At 36.0% G+C, this 17,395-nt stretch overlaps 1 protein-coding gene across 2 annotated transcripts in view; it reads right to left on the bottom strand.

Annotated features, from left to right (window-relative positions):
- Window positions 1-1,520: 1,520 nt before the first annotated feature.
- The window catches only part of RBBP6 (RB binding protein 6, ubiquitin ligase), a 34,493-nt gene continuing 18,618 nt past the window's right edge, over window positions 1,521-17,395 (bottom strand). The window contains exons 8-18 of one of the 2 annotated variants that reach the window (XM_045542809.1): window positions 14,482-14,654; window positions 13,131-13,234; window positions 12,680-13,017; window positions 11,137-11,233; window positions 10,938-11,016; window positions 10,769-10,823; window positions 9,023-9,091; window positions 6,884-7,246; window positions 6,490-6,591; window positions 3,885-5,633; window positions 1,521-3,509 (exon numbers count right to left, since the gene is read on the bottom strand). In XM_045542809.1, the coding sequence (XP_045398765.1) occupies window positions 1,940-3,509; window positions 3,885-5,633; window positions 6,490-6,591; window positions 6,884-7,246; window positions 9,023-9,091; window positions 10,769-10,823; window positions 10,938-11,016; window positions 11,137-11,233; window positions 12,680-13,017; window positions 13,131-13,234; window positions 14,482-14,654 (4,699 nt within the window). In that variant the 3' untranslated portion in view covers window positions 1,521-1,939. The remainder of the gene's footprint in view (window positions 3,510-3,884; window positions 5,634-6,489; window positions 6,592-6,883; window positions 7,247-9,022; window positions 9,092-10,768; window positions 10,824-10,937; window positions 11,017-11,136; window positions 11,234-12,679; window positions 13,018-13,130; window positions 13,235-14,481; window positions 14,655-17,395) is intronic. The other variant, XM_045542810.1, reaches the window with a different exon arrangement.

Raw genomic sequence — 17,395 nt, 5'->3', positions numbered from 1 at the left:
CTTTCAAGCCTTCAGTTTTGTTAAGCAGTGTTCAGCACCCTAATCCAGGTTTGAAGGTTAGCTGTTTAGGTGCACCAGGCTTTGGGGACATTAGTATATGGTTGAAATGACAGGGTATAGGTAACTAGAGAAGGGAAATAATAGAAAGAAGAGCGACTAACAGATGAGTTGAAACCTCAGGCCTAAATAAAACCAACAGAGAATGGAGCTGGAAGACCAAATTAGGGATGAAATATTGGAGCTTAAATCTAAAAGGGGAATTGTTGTCATAGGAATGAAGTTAAAGGTCAGTTTAGCTTAAAATTAAACAACAATGAGCTTAAGTAACATAACTGACTTCAGATGATGCAATTTATGATGAAAAGTTGGTCTGGGTGCCAATGAATGTGAGATATAATCCTGATTTTTGGTCCAGATTAGCAGGAATTAAGCACATAATGCAGCTAGATTATCTCAAAGTGGCAGCGGCCTTTATGTGTCGTGTGTGGGGAGGTGAAAGGTTGGAATGGTTAGGACATCCCACCACCGATAATAGAGGTGTCTGGGAATAAGCAAATGTCATTAAGTATCACAACAAAAGCAGAGCCCCTTAGAGGAAAAGCTGATTTGACTCAAAGGCAGCATTTCTCAGATTTAATTCAGCCCTGAACAGCTTTCATGTTTATAGTACTTGTGTTACCTATATTATTTTTCTTTAAATCACTTAATATTTTTCTAAAAATATTAAATGTTACACTAAAAAAATTCAAAAAAGTGTGTGTACACCCCTTAAAACTGAGTCCCAACAATAGTATACAGTACTGTGCACAGGGCACACTCTGGAAATACTGAATTAAGGCAGGTTAATAGGACACTGCTGCTAATGTCACTCCTTTCCTTCATCTTCTACTACCAGAGTCCATGCCACCCACACAGCACTCTAGGACCGCCAGCACAGACCAGAACTGGTCCCTTTTCCCTTTTCTTAATCCTTATTTACACCACGTTTCTAAATTACCATTCTCTCATTCCCCCCAAATCCTTTCAGTAGCTTTTCATTGCCCACAATATGCCTCCTGAACTACAGTAATGAAGGATGCCCATCAGTCTTATCACAGTACTTACTGCTTGCTTTTGTCAACTGAACAGATTAGGGAGGCCACAGACTCACTGGCTTAGCTGCATTCCACTTTATCAAGGAATCTAATACTCATTTATCAGGGTTTTAAGAAAAACGTGGCCATAAACATGACAATTCCTTATTTCTAAAATTTAAATCCACACCTTTTTAGAAATTCAGACTTTTAATGACTATATCAAGACTCTCCTAGATTTATTTAACCACATTTCCAATCAGTCCTGATTTATTTCTAGCTACCTACCACCAGTCCACCTATGAAGTGTATCTTCAACGTTTAGTTTAGAATTTTGTATATTCAGTTCAGCTTATATTAAAAAAATCAAAGGATTTTTAAAATGGAGAAATGGAAGGGGGAAGAGGTATGACACTACTTTCTTTAAATAATGCAAATAATTCAACATTTGAAAAGTTTACTGAAAACTTTTATTGTAATCAAAAAGTGACATAACGGGATTGTAATGAATTCAGCAAATCATTCTGCTGATATTTTAGAACTGATATCAGCTTTTGCCAGGCAATTAAAAAAATTCAAATGTGAAAATTTCACAGTACAGTAAACTCCACCCCAACTAATTAATGGTGGTTAAAAATAATAGGCCCTAGCAAAACCTCTCATGTTACATGGTCACAACTCACAATTCTGTACAAAAGTTCGTGTTATAAAGCTCTGATGTAAAAATCAAATAATCAAGCAGCAATATTTTAAGTGCAGCACAGGGTCTTCCATGTCATTATTTACAAGGCTTGAATCTCTTTACATTATAACAAAATTTAATACAGATGACTTAGTAATTAAGTCAATTTTTAAAATCTGTCCTTTTACACAGTGACAGATTTCACTTTTTGGTCATCTTTCTCCTTCTCCTTTTCTTTATCTTTGTTCTTCTTTGACTTCTTTTTCTTGTGTTTGTGTTTTTGGCTTTTTTCCAATTCTACTTCAGTGCCTGCATGTTTCTTATGCTTCTTATGTTTTTTATGTTTCTTGTGCTTTTTCTTTTCCTTCTTTTTCTTCTTCTTCTTGCTGTCCTGACTTTCTCCTGAGCTGGCACTGCTACTGTGGCTTCGGGTCTGACTTCCAGAAGGGCTATGACTTCGGCTTGGACTAACACTAGGGCTGCTTTGACTCTGGCTTCTTGCGCCCGCCTGGCCAACTGCTGCTGGGTCTACACTCTCTTTTGCTTTCTCCATTATTTTATCTTTCAGGTCCTTAGAAATGTTTTCTGAAGTTTCCTCCTCTTTTATAGACACATTACTTTCACTGTCTGTTTCATTATAGTCTGGTTCGAAAGCAGCTTCATCAGTTTCTCTAGTTAAGTCCGAGGAAAGCCGAGAGGAATGACTTAACTGGGGTTTAGGCTTGACAGCATTCTTGTCAATTTGCCCAGTAACTTGCTCTTTCTCAATCTGTGTATCCGGTGTTGGGTTAAGTATATAAAGTAATTTATTGCCACTTGAGTCTTTATTGTTCCTTGCTTCTAATAAATGCTTTTCACGCTCCTTACAAGGATTTTTCTCTACAGACTTTGTCTCTTCACTTGATCGTTTAGTATCATAAGTGGCTTTGTGATCATGAGGTTTCTTCTCTCTTGAAGGACTAGAACTACTTTTTTTGGAATCTCCTGTTCCTTTTTTAGGCAAATCTCTCTCTTCCCTCAGCTTATTTTTCTGTCCAGACGCAGAATCTTTATTCCGAGAAGGAGAGTCTTTTCTTCTTGTTAATTCATTCCTTTCATCTCTACGTTTGGAACTTGAATAGTCTCTGCTGTCATAGTCGGCTTTTTTGTCTCTACTGGGAGTGAAGTCTTTATTTGAAGAACCACGAACAGAATCATGCTTATCTGAAGTTCTAGTCTCTTTGGAAGATTGAGACAGACTTTTGAAATTTCCTGGTTCATTCAGACGGTCCAAATTACTATCTTTCTCTGGCTGAGTGCTGCTCTTCCTCTTGTCAAGGTTTTCCTTTTCCAATACTGAATGATCTCGATCTTTGGTTTTCCCTTTTTCACTAGATGCAGAGTTTTTTGAACTTTTGACCTCATGTTGTATAATTTCGTGGCTCATCTCCTTGGTGAATTTCTGAATTTTCTCTGATTGCTCACTTTCTTTTTCAGTATATTTGACTGTATTTGATGGCTTAGTACTAACATTTTTTATGACACTAGCAGGTTTTCCTACACTTGATATAGGCTGTGTAGATTTAACATCTTCTTCTTCAGATTCAAAATCATCTTTATCCCATTTGGATTGAGGAACCTGAATCATAATAATAACATCTTCAGCAGGCGCTGTATTATCATTATTATATTCTTCCATAGTTTTAATGACAGTTCGCTTTGTATCTGTTTTTTCTTCAGACTTCCGCACAGGACTGCCTCCAGTTGAGCTTGTACTAAAAAGAATAAAAATATTTTTAATTAATGAAGAATTTACTATTAATTATAAAACATTAATATAAAAATGCTAACTTGAATACAATAAATGTCCTCTCAAATTTTAAAAAGCCAAATTATCCTGCTCTAATAAAGATACACATGATTTAAGAATATGATTGACTGCATAAAAACAAATATGGTTTACCCCCCAAATTTACTTTACAGCCTTGTCTTTAACAATTCCTTTCTTTAAAGAAAACAAAAGAGTACAACCAGCCTAATCCCCAGGATCAGTACCTTCTTAATTAACATAAAAAGTACAAGTAAGGATAAAATTAAATAAAATCTTTTCCCAAAACAAACATCCTCACCCACCACCCATCATCAGATACCTGGTATAATCCACAAGAGTTGAGCTGGATCCTTCAGTCCCAGTTACTTTTCGCCTGACCTTTCCTTTGACTTTTTCTTGTTTAACTTTGCTAGATGTAGACTCCAATTTTTCAGAAGGCTCTTTTGTATTAGATACATTTTCTGTACTTCCAATTTTTTTTCCAGTTTCTCTGTTGAGCTTGATTTTTTTGGCTGGAGCTGTTGATGATGAAATTTTGTCCTTCTCGGGGGTCCTATCCAACTTTTCAATATCAGGTTCCATTTTGCGCTTTGGTGATGGTTTCACTATTTCAGTTACTTCTAGTTTAGAGACTTTCATCGAAGACTCAAAATCTTTATCTACACTTTTTTCTTCAGTTTTTCTTTTTCTTTTTTCTCCCTTGTTATCAAGTGGTTTATTTTTATCATTAGACTTCTTGGCCTTTTCTTCCTTATTAGTTAGCTTTTCTGATTTAACATCTTTGGGATAGTCTTTCTTTACTTTTTCCTCTTTGACTGGTTTTGTCTCTTGGTGTTCTTTGCCTGATTTAGAGTGAGCTTTTCTGGGGGTTCCAATGATCTTTTCATCTTTCTGAGAGGAAGATGATGATTTAGCATTGTCAGTCTTTGGAGTCTCCTCTTTGGCTTTTTTAAGTGGAGGTTCAGATCGAGGAGATTTTTCACGCTCTCCATCTAGTTTTTCTTGGGGTCCTTTAGCAGGTTTTACACTTTCTTTTTTGGACACAGATCCATCATTTTTCCGTTTGGTCTTGTCACTTTTTGCTTTTGGTTTATCTTTTTCTCTCTTGTCTTTTTCAGACACTGATTTAAAAGTGATGGATTCTGCATCCATTGGTTCATCTCTAACAGGTGTAGCATCATCTCTACTTGGGAGAACAAACAATGAGTCTGTTTTATTTTCTTCAACACCTGTTGGTTCTCTTGATTTCCTAGAAGTCTCTAATAACTCTGGGTTCAGAAAACCTTCACTTTCTTCCCCTTTTCTTCTTTTTCTATGTTTCTTATGCTTATTTCCTTTAGCATCTCCCGGAGCATTTTCACTCTCCTTCTCTTTTGACTTTGTATTGTCCTTCTGATTGTGACCGTCTCTTGTGGAAAGCTTTTCTGGATAGTTGCCACCTATGTTTCGACTTCTATGACTTTGCCCACCAACATAATCTTCTCTGCGGCCTCTCGTGAAGGGAGAGTTCCTGATATTAAGTGGTAAAAACCTCTCTGGAGAAAAGTTCTCTCTATTTGCTGAGGGTCTAGGCTGTGCTCCAGCAGCATAACCTTTATAATATTTTTCATACCACTCTCTATATTTTCTCTCCCATTCTCGGTAACGTTCTTTTTCAAATGGGTCTCTAAAGTCAACACTCCTCCCATAATAAGCTTTCATGTCATAAGGTGGTGGAACTTCTCTGTATCTATTAAAATATTCACGTTCTGTTTCCCCTTGAGGTACATTACGTTTATTAGGAGATTGTCCCCGAAATGCTTGAGGAGATCTTGATCGTGAATGATAGCGTCTATACGGGGGTGACCTTGACCTAGATCGATGATATCCATGAGATCTAGACCGTGAACGGTAATTTCGACTCTTGCCTCTGCCTCTTCTGGGGTATGGAGGTGATCGTGAATAGGAACGAGAATGTGAGCGGCTGAATGATCGAGAATAAGAGCGTGAACGTGTTGAACCAGATCTTGATTTAGAATAAGTATATGAACTTCTTGAATATGAGGATCCACTATAGGGAGATTTAGACCTAGAAACAAAAACAAAACAATAGTTGATAGTTGAGAAATATACACAAAATAAAATACAGAATCTCAGATTCTAGCATTCTATCCTCACGGTTTCATCTTTCTTTATATCAAGTTTCATCTGAGATGATTAAAGAGGTGCAGTGACCTCTATTGAAATGGAATAAAGTGCACAAATCAGAGCAATCACTTGTTACAAAATAAAAGTGAAGTCTTAACAATTAGAGTGGAGTGCATTAATGTACCGTGAGTTATATGAGCTAACTAACATTAAATAAAATGCCAATTAAATTAAATTTCACTTCCTATCTAATTATTTAAGTAGGAGTCCATTTTTTGTCCTATACTGGCCAACAGCCTGGTTTTAAAAGGAAACACATTTAAAGTGTAAGGATAAAAAATAAAGTCTTTTAAACAAACTTCCAGGGAATTTTTATAATTCAGTTTTTGTAGCAATAAAGCAATTTGTATTCTACCACTACTTCAATTTAATTACACAGGTTAATGTTCCAGCAAGAAGCTGTAGCCTTATGGTAAAAGGGTCCTCGGAAATGTTCTTTGGCTATTCTCCTATTTCTTTCCTTCCAAAAACATTTCCCAATTATTTCATACTATAAATAACTTCAAGGGACAAGGGCAATTTAATCCCCATAAACTGCTAGTTCTACAGAATAGAATTTACACTGAGACATTACTTCATTAAACAGATATAGGGAAATAAGCTATATCTTCATTTCTGTATACCTAGACCGAATCAGAAAAATTCCATAAGTGCAATGTTATTTATATCCATAGCTAATCCCTGGATATTCAAAGTCCCATTTGTAATTCTGTTGTGAAGGCTTGCAAAACACTAACCTGGAAAATGAGCGCCTACGCTCCTTTTGAATCTTTTTGTATTCCATCAATTCCTTAGCAAAATCATTTGTAAACTCATCTAGCTTGGACTTTTTCTTTTCCCTAGTAAAATAAAGTTAAAGAGTGAAAGTTAACAAAAACCATTTAAGAAAACTAACAAGACAAATGTAATTAGATCATGAATGAAATGAATGAAATTGTCATTAGTTTTCCAGTTTAAAACTATAAATAACTAGGAATCCCTGAGGAAGTTGCTTATATGGCTTTGGTTTAAATTTTAGGTGAATTTTCTTGTACTAACTGGAAACACTGGAAAATGTTTCCAAAGAAACCTATTTAATGTTATATCAGAAAATGAAAAAAGTGTAAAATAATTTCAAATTAAAATACTTACTCTTCTTTTAGTCGTCGTTGCTCTCTATAGAATTCTTCCCTGGATAAAGGTGGTGCTTGGGTTGTTGGGATGGTATTTGAATGAGCTGTCTGTACTCCTGACGACACCCAAGGTGTAGATAAATTGGCCGGAGCTGGAGGAAACCCTGGAGGAGGGACACTATACCCAGCAGGTGGTGGCTGGCCAGGAGGAAACTGAGGAGAAAACTGTGGGGGAGGAACACCTGGAGGGAGAGGAAGTGTATGGGGAGGAGGTGGATACAAAGGAGGTGGTGGAACAGGTACAAAGACTGGAGTTGCTGGTAGTGATGGGCCTTGAGTCCTCTGTGATCTTTCGCTGTGGTGTCGCCCACGGTTTATACTTCTGGAGAAATAAATTCCAAGATATTATTCCTTCAAATTAAACTTATTTAAGTTTGCCTTTTCTATCCATAACTATTTTCAAACTTAAAAACAATGGAATAGATTCAACTTTTCAAGGAGTATAGAAACACTGGTATCATTTATTTGTAAAAGTAACTCCATAACAAAACTTTATTTTTAAGGCCACTTAGGGACTGAGATGATATAAATTTATAGGACTTTCTCTATATAAAAATACTATAATTAACAAAAAATCACACATATATATATATGTGTATATATATATATATATATGTATATATATATATATATATATTTATTTATTTATTTTAGAGGCTGGGTCTTGCTCTGTCACCCAGAGTGCAGTACAGTGCCATGATCATAGCTCACTACAACCTCTAACTTCCAGGGTCAAGTGATCCTTCCATCTCAGCCTCACAAGTAGCTGGGAATACAAGTGAGTACCACCACACCAAGCCAATTTTTAAATTTCTTGTAGAAACGGGGTCTCATTTTGTTGCCCAGGCTGGTCTTGAACTCCTAGCCTCACCTCTTGCCTTGACCTCCCAAAGTGCTGGGATTATAGGCATGAGCGATCACACTTGGTCTGAAGACACTATATTTAAAAGTTCTCTTTTGTGAAGTTTACATTGATTATCACTCCACTAATTATTACCTGTTACTTCCTCATCTGTCTTTTGAAGGAACTGACAGGTCAATGCTACTGTGATCTAGTTTTCCCCAAAATGCCTTTTGTGCCCAAAGTTTGAATAAAGAAAAACCACCTCCTATAGCCACCTTTTTTGAGGAAGTGGGTGAAGATCATACAAAGTAGAATACCAGTTTTAACATCTGTAATTAACAACTAAAAATCTCAATGTTTTCTCTCAAAAGGTTAAGTAAAAATAAGTGTTGGCTAGTTTCTTTGTGCTTCATCAAGGAAACAAAGTGGGCTGGCTTGTGTTAAACTAAAAGTTCTTTAAATTATAGGCAACTGGTACACAACAGCAGTAGCAGGGGTTTAGATTTTAAGTCTCTTTTCAGAAAGCCATGAATTAGTAAATATTAGCTTCTTTTAACATGTGAATTCTAGTAATGAAATAGTAAATCTTCATAAGCTTAGCAATTCTCAATGGAGCACTAGAAGATACTCTTAATATTCTTGTTATATAGTTTTGGAGGCTCCTTTACCCTAGAGGAGACTATGCCCTAGACAGTAAGACCTACATGGCTTACTTCTTAGATTAATATTGCCTGTGACTGCCAAGGGCAAGAGCCCCTAACAATATCCTTGTCTCTTCTTTTGGAAAAAGGCAGGCAGGGGATGACTAGGACAGTTGAGTCTAGAAGAGAAATAAATCCAATTCTTCTTCACACTTGGGAGCTGAGCTAGTTAATTTTCATCTTAAATTGATATCCCAAATATTGTCTGGGCTTTAATGACTTTCTTCCACTACTTTATTTCTACCCTTTCATTTACTACCCTCCAAAGAGGGCAAATGCAAGCCAATATTATGCTGTGTGCTCACAGGGAGAAAGTAATCACTGGGAAGGAATATAAATAATACAGCCTTAAAAACCATCATTTAAAATACTAAATGTAATTTGTTCTTTCCTAGGCCTCTTTACGGACAACTACTGAGGATTTAGGAGATAAACAAAATCCAAACAAATGACCCCCTGTTCTCCTGCCATTGCTGTGCTTTAATTTCTTTGTGGTATATTTTTCATTCAGTATGGCATAAGATCATTATTTTCAGATTTTTAGCATGCCTACCTGTAGCAGCTCCTCTCCCCTCTTCTAATTTGCTGTGGTGGAGAAACCAGATAGCCAAGCTTATTGGAACTGTGTGGAAGAAAAAAGATAAAATAGGCTTGTATATTTTTCCATGGGTGTAATACATGACCATTCCATGTGTAGACATTAAGATACCTATTGTAACTACTTGGAAAACCTTTTCCTATTTCCTGATTTTCTTTTTAATGGGCTTTCTCTCTTTTATTTAGAGACAGGGTCTTGCTCTGTTGCTCAGACTGGAATACAGTGGTGGATTCATAGCACACTGCTGCCTCAAACTCCTGGTTAAGTGATTCTCCTATCTCTGTCTCCCAAGTAGCTGGGACTACAGGTGTATGCCACCACACCTGCCTACTTTCTGAGTCTTCACTTGTTCCAGATAGAAGAGATCTGAGCAACTATTATATTTACTTAAAATTAGCTTTTTCCCTCCCTGAATAACTGGAGTATAACAACAATTAAACCTCAAAGTATTATATTTTCTGTAACATTTTAATTTACTCATTAATTTTATTTTAGAGACAGGGTCTCAACTTATTTGTGAGACAGGCTCTTGCTCTGTCAGTGGCACAATCATAGCTCACTGCAGCCTCGAACTCCTGGGCTCAAGTGATCTTCCTGCCTCAGCCTCCAGAGTAACTGGGACTACAGGCACGTGCCATCACACCTGGCAATTTTTTTTTTTTTTTGTAGAGGCAGAGTCTCACTACGCTGCCCAGGCTGGTCTTGAATTCCTGGTCTCAAGTGATCCTCCTGCCTCGGCTTCCCGAAGTGCTGGGATTACAGGTGTAAGCCACCATGCCCAGCCAATTTTCTGTAATATTATATTTTAATTAGTGTTTTATAATTGCCTTTACTACACTACATATAGGCATTTTACATTTTAAGGTAGGTAGTAGCATTCCAATTCTACAAATGAGGAAGTGGAAGCTACTGTCATGTAGCTAGTAAATGGAGGAGTTGGGACTCAAGTTCAAGTCTACCTGTCTCTAAATCCCATGTTCTTTTACTGATATATGCTGCTAGCCTCTTACTTAACATACTTTATGAGAAATTTAGTTTTTCTTTCTTTCTTTTTAAAGTTTTACTTTGACTTATATATCCTGATGTAAGAAATTTAGTTTGTCAAACAAAAAGATCAAAGTTTCGTAATATGTCAGTTATAAATTGGATTATATAAACAGAAACAATGGTATAAATAGAAAGATATTAAATAAATCTACTGATTTTTAATGCTACAAGACACCCCATAGAAGACCAAAGTTCTTTGTATTTCTGGGTGGAAAATTTAGATTTTAATATGCAGTAAGATTTTATAACAGATGCTATTCAAAATGAGAAATCTTGTTTGGTAGACTTTAATCTTAATATGCATTTATGTACTCAAATTTTGATCATCCAAATTAAGGATAGGAAAAAGTTAAACCTATTAGGAAAATAACTGATCCTATATGCAAAGTAAGTTTTCAAGTAATCTTTATCTACTCATTAACTAAGGTCCTGTCAAGATCTCCGTTTGTTAGACAAGAAAGTAGAAAAGAACTTACAAGATTTTGTATTTTAGAGAAGAATGACTAATTTTGATATTTTACATAAAAAGCATGTTAATCTGGCACATAAAGGTGTTTACAATAAAAAACATTTGGCAACACACTGCCTACTTTGTAGTTTCCCTTGTCTAGTTGGAAGGCAATCATCTGATGATTATTTTAAATATATACTTACTGTTCCCAACCTGGTCGACCGCCACCTGGACGAGCAGCATTTATTCTTACTGGACCTTAGAAACAAAAAATAAGCAAAAACTGTAAGTAAATATAAAATTGTATGTTAAATAAAGCTAAAATTATTCTTTAAAGGGAACAAAGGTCTAAACCAAAATGATTTTACTCACCAGTTGTGGGGATCAACTGTCCATGCAATAATGACTGCCCAAGCAAAGATGGGGTTCCGAGTACAGGCACCTGATAACCCTTTAGGAACAAGCACAAATAAAACAATTAAAAAAAAGAAACGTTAAAAACAAAACTAGAAAAACAAAAACAAAACTCCACTACAAAAAAACTCCAAATTTACAGGCCAATGAAATTTACCTTCTCTTCCATAAGAGCAGTAATTGCAATTGAAGAGGCTCCCTTCGAGTGTTCTGATGCAAGAGCTGCAGCTGGCAATATTTTATTATCAGAATCTCTAGAAAACAAATATAATTTACAATACATTAAAATAATCAGAAATGGAGAATTAAGAGTACAAGTATGCTGGGCACAGTGGCTCATGCCTGTAATCTCAGCACTTTGGGAGGCTGAGGCAAGAGGGTTGCTTGAGTCCAAGAGTTCAAGACCTTGTCTTTACAAAAATAAAAAAAATTTAGCCAGGCATGGTGGTGTGTGCCTGTAGTTCCAGTTACTTGAGAGGCTGAGGCAGGAAGATGGCTTGAGGCCAGGATTTTGAGCCTGCAGTGAGCTATGATCATGTCACTGCACACCAGCTTGTGTGACACTGAGACTGTCTCTTCCTACTGCTGGTGACTGGTAATGAAAAAACAAAACAAAAAAAACAAATAAATGGAGAAGACTGTCTCTTAATAAAAAAAAGTAAAAATCAGCTTGTTGATAATTCAGTTTCTCCATCAGCTGGCATTAAGATGAGTTAAGTCAAAGATGATGAAATTTCTGAGGAAAGTTGAGAGAGGACTGGACCTCTGGAGAGTTCTTTATGCAGTGGAAAAGCAAAAGGAAGGAACTTCCTTTTAAAAAGTACTACATATGATAGACATGATGAAAATTGGTTGCAAGAGCAGAAAACTTAAAAAAAGAAATCAAAGTGTGGACTACGTATGAGGACAAAAAGAACACAGGATTAGGAGTAACTTTTAGTTCTATCTCTACCACTAAAATGAAGGGGTAATCTTGGGTAAGCCTCAGAACACTCTGGGCCTATTCCCACTGTGAATCAAATAAAATGCTAAACCAGATCAGTGGATTTCTTAAATACACATGTAAAGGTCTCACCCTAAAGATTTTGCTTTAGGTATATCTGAAACAGTCCTCTGACATCTATTTTCTAGAAGCTGGATGATTTTTTTTTAAAAGAATTTACGAGCCAGTAGACTACATGGTCATAGAAAACACCCTTTCATTTCTGAAGTGGTAGGATTTACATGAGTTTTCACTACTCTCCTACATAATTATGCTCTAAAACAATTATTCCTGACCTCTCTATCTCTTCCAGTGTTTTTATGTCTCTTCTTTACATATCCAAACCGATCTTAGCTCTGCTTAAATCTACTCTTTTCTAGTATCAACATTATAACCATAAGTAAATTCTCCAATCCCCGAACTGCAGAGCTGTTATGGTATATGATTCAATGTTTAACAGGGGACAACCTCTATTTGACCTTGGGATGCTTCATCATTTGGCATATAAATTACCTTCATTTGCCTCTTCCCTCAATAAGACTAAGTCATTTCTTACAAGTCATCCCACCCTACTGAGCACAGTGGTCCACTAAGAAAACTGTTACAGCAATATTATACAACAATAAAAAACTACATCCTGTATCTCAACAGGGTCCAAAAAACCCCCTAACTACATCACTGATCTCTTGTTTTCTAACACTGAAAAATCCAGACTTACCGAAAAGGTCCATCTGATTTTTCTGAATGGACGGATATGGATACTGTTGCAGTTATATCCGGTACAGGAGCTGGAGCAGAAGATGGATTTCCAGGTACAGGAGGGGCCAAGGAAGACTGATTAGAAGTTAATGAAGATATAGAAGGAGTCGGGTGAGTTGACGAAGATGTCACTGGAATCATCAGAGGATCCTGTTGTCTTGATATTGGAGATCTCATCAGAGGTTGGAGATTCCTCTGAATGAGTGGTCTCAGAGGTGGTATTGGAGGTGGGGGTGGAGGTAACTGTTTTCGTAGTCTTTTCGTATAACCAGTTTCATTTTTGAAGTTATTAACAGCCTACAGATAACAAACATAGTAATAGAAAAATGTAATGTAATATTCACCCAAGTACATAAATCAGTTAAAAGATTAAAAAATTTTTTTCATAAAAGGGACACAAAGATAGCTACCTGTCGTAAAAATTTATTGGCAATTAAAGCATCAGGAGAGACATCATTTTGATGACATGTTGGACACGTATGTTCATCTGATTCCAGGAGTGCTGTTCTTATACCTATGTATAAGATTTTAAATATTATTAAAAGCATACTAGAAACTCAAGTGTTTATAGAATGAATTAAAAAGATAGCCCACATCTGTTCAGTTACATTACTGTTTTCCAAGCACATAGCACCAATCATTTCTTAGAGTAAGAGATTTAAGTGAATCTCGTCTTAAAGCACTCCTCTGCTCTAATTTTTCTTATGACCTATGCTACATTAAAAAGAGAAGTGATAGTTGGGCATAGTTGTGCATGCCTATAGTCCCAGCTACTCAGGAGGCTGAGGGAAGAGGATCACTTGAGCCCAGGAGGTTCAGGTTGCAGTAAGCTATGATCACAGCCCGGGCAACAAGAGTGAAACTCTGCCTCAAAAAAAAAAAAAAAAAAAAAAGAAAAAGAAAGAAAAAGAAGTTAAAAAGACCAGAGCAGGACTGAATAGTGAAATTTTCAGATAGCACCCATTTTCTTCCGGGTAAGAAGGGACAAACTTAGGATAAGTGGCAGGAAAAACCCTAAGTGCTAATATAAGTGATCAAAAAAAAAAAAAAAAAAGTCACAACCACATGGCAAATGCTGGGTAATATGTTTACATGAAGCTCGTTTAATTATACCTAGAAATTTTAGGATAAGCTATTATTCACAATCCAGGAAAGCGGATTTAGGTACCATTTAAGAATATATCCAGAATTATCTTAGGCCCAAAAGATTTTAAAAATTCTGTATTTAAAAAAACCTCAATATAGTTGCCCTGATGAAGTTAAGGGAGGTTGTCAATTCTAATATATAAAGGGACAAAGAGGCTATTGTTTAAAAAATGTAGCAACAGGCTGGGCGCAAGGGCTCACGCCTATAATCCTACCACTCTGGGAGGCCGAGGCAGGAGGATTGCTTGAGTTTAGGAGTTCAAGACTAGTCTAAGCCAGAGTGAGACCCCCCTATGTCTACTAAAAATAGAAAAATTAGCTGGGTACAGTGGCACATGCCTGTAGTCCCAGCTACTTGGGAGGCTGAGGCAGGAGGGTTGCAGAGAGCTACGATGATGCCACTGTACTCTACCCAGGGTGTCAGAGCAAGACTCTGTCGCAAAAATAAATAAATACATAAGTAAAAATAAAAAATGTAGCAACAAGAACAGTTTTCACTAACTAAATGCTCATGCTCAACACTTATTATCAACATTGCATATTTTAATCAAGAGCTTTTCTAAGTAAACACAAATATTCTAAAATACACATCTGCAAAGGTTCATCATTTCTTACATTCATCACAATAACTGTTTCCACAGCAGGGAATGACAACGGCATCAGTCATAATATCTTTGCAGATGAGACACAACAATTCATCTGGGATAGGATCATCTTCTTCTGATGAAGAAGATGGTTCCTCTGGTAGAAAGGGTGGTTTTTCTTTCTTCCCAATTGCATATGCTTCTCTGTAAAAGAAGATTTTCATGTTTTAACATTGTTAAGAAGGCAGAGCATTCATGCTACATTTTCTACACAGGAAATTATAATTCAGTACAATGCCAAATTAGTTTAGATAAGCATAATATCTTCCAAAATAAGGCAGCAGTTATACATATCCTCGCCCTAACAACAAAAAGACACAAAACTCTAAACAAATATAGCAAAAATAAACAAATGCTATAAAAACAGCTAAAAAGATCTTAGAATCCGTAACTCTTAAGTACTGAGGGCCAGAGAGATAAAGCAACATATTTAGTGCCATAAAGCTCTACTCATGCAGCAGAGACAGGATACGAACTTAGATAACAATCTAATCACATTTTTTCCTACTCCATGTTTCTTGAGGGAAAAAAACCAAACCAAACCAAACCAAAACTTCCCTCTCCATATTCTAACAGTACCCCAAACCTGTGAAGGTACTGAAGTGAATGCCACAAGATGGGAAACTAAAATTAGTTCTGACATTATATAATTAAGGGAAGATAGTTCAAGGGAAATTATTATGTCATCACTACACAAATAATTAAAGAATCAGACTTCAAAACCAATGACCTACTTATAATTAGCATTTTAAGAGAGATTAATTTATTTATAGTCAATTAAGAAATATTAATGACTTAAATGATCAAAATATGTGTTACAAAAATGTGAAGTAACACCTCATTAGACATTCCAGGTCCAGTTTTTTTGTAGAAATGCATTTTGCAGAAATGTTGGTATTAAATATAGTATTAAAAAACAAAAAAGCTCTTCTCAGACTTCTCACCTCTGCTTCCACACCCCCATCTTCTCTGAAATCAGGCAAATTTGTAAAACATAGGAATTCCTAGAGAAATCCTTTCTATATCAATTAGGAACAGAGTGTGTTTATATCAACGCTGAAAAATGAAAGAATCTCAGCTGTACGGAGTAGGGTACCTTAGGTGTGTTATTTGTGTTGCAGTTGCTCCATAGACATCACCACGATTCCAGAAATAAGTATCAATTTGCTTATGCCCCATTGTTCCCAATTTGTGAAAGAGGAGTCTCCCACTGCCCAAAAGAGAGAAAAGAAAAGAAAAGGGGGAAAAAAAAAAAAAGAGGAGAACAGAGGATAGAAAAAGAAACAGAAGAAGAGTCTGAGTTGCTTATCAGTGGTGTTAGTGGAGAGGGTGAAAGTTTCATTTAAAATAGCTGGGCTCCCATCTTTCCCCAATATTTGCTGTGTGTTTGAAACAAATGGGCTTTTGTATTTCAGCATTCAAAAGCAATGAAGTTAATTATTAGTTAGGGTTCACAGGGGATATTAATTTTCCAACACAAACTTCTATTCCTTAAAAACTTTTACATAAGATAGATGAAGCGGTCTGCTCTTAAATTGTGTCTGTAAAAATCACCAATTTCAACCTAAAGTTGTTTGGTGGCATCTATGAAATGTCTCTGAATTAGAAAAAGCATAACAACAGACTGTTCTAAGATGAACCACAAAAACACAGGATGGTGACTGATAAAAAAAATAGATGGGGGTGAAGTTGAGGAAGTAAGCAGGGCTGGGAGTTTAGGAAAACTAATTCTCAACTGTGAACTAAAACATTGTATTTACTAAAAAGTACATATTCAAAACCATTTAATTTTTTCAATATCATTCCATAGAATAGCCATTTTTATTATCCCCATCTGCTCACTATACTACAATAATATTTATGCATGAAGCTGAGGAAATCTGTGTTTCTATATACAGTTTTTCATATATATATATTTTTGGTCACTGAGAACATAACTATTCTCTAAACTGATGTTTCTCGAAGTATGTTCTGAGGATACCCTACCTTAATAATCTTCCTGGAAGACTGGCTAAAAATGCAGAATTAGGGTCTTTTCACATAACTTCTAAATCAAAAACTGAGGGGTGGGGGGCAGATCATCAAGAATCTTTCTCCTTTTTTGCACAAGGTCACTCTACCTGACCAGAATCTTTTAACAGATTTTTGTAGAAGATTCTTATGCACAATAGTTAGACAATCATAGTCCAAAGCAACATTTAATATTGTGTTGTATACTATGAATCCACAACTGAAGATAATAAAAAAGATAATTAAACACAGTAATAAAAGCAGGTAAAATAGGAAGTTATCTAGTCGAACCATGTCACTAGATTTTCATGTCTGTCTATTTTATTAAAAACTGGCTCATAAAATCTGAATACAGATAAAAATAAGCATTAGGTGTGTTATAAAGTAATAGCTGATCTGAACTAATGGTTTATAAAATAAACCCTACTCACATGCTGTATCCAAAGTTATTCCAAGATACCTCAGTATTTCATTTATGCTTGGCACTTAAATTTGCCTTGACATCCTGCAGAACTTTTATTCTTAAGCCTCATTTCTGAAAATGATTACAACCTGTTTTGTTCACTTAAAAAATGCAAGCAGCATATATAATAAAATTATGTGGGAGTATGTATGTGAATGAGGAAGAAAGCAGGGAATGACAGAAAAAGAAAAAATCAGAAGACTACAAGGGAAGTGGCACTCAGTGATAACAAAAATCCCCAAATCCATTTTAAATTTGCTTTAAATGGAGCAGACTGCAGCCTCACAGAAATGTAACAAGTGGAGACTAATGATCTTGGTATACAAAGTGCTCAAGGAATCCAAGTAGCCAAGTTACAAGCCCAAGATTAAAACACCACACCCTGGGACTAACTGTAGCCTCCATAGGTCAT

Source organism: Lemur catta, chromosome 2 (assembly GCF_020740605.2).
Source record: "Lemur catta isolate mLemCat1 chromosome 2, mLemCat1.pri, whole genome shotgun sequence".
In the NCBI taxonomy this organism is placed as follows: domain Eukaryota; kingdom Metazoa; phylum Chordata; class Mammalia; order Primates; family Lemuridae; genus Lemur; species Lemur catta.
The sequence above is the reverse complement of the archived record's forward strand: the minus strand, read 5'-3'. Positions and strand labels throughout refer to the sequence as shown.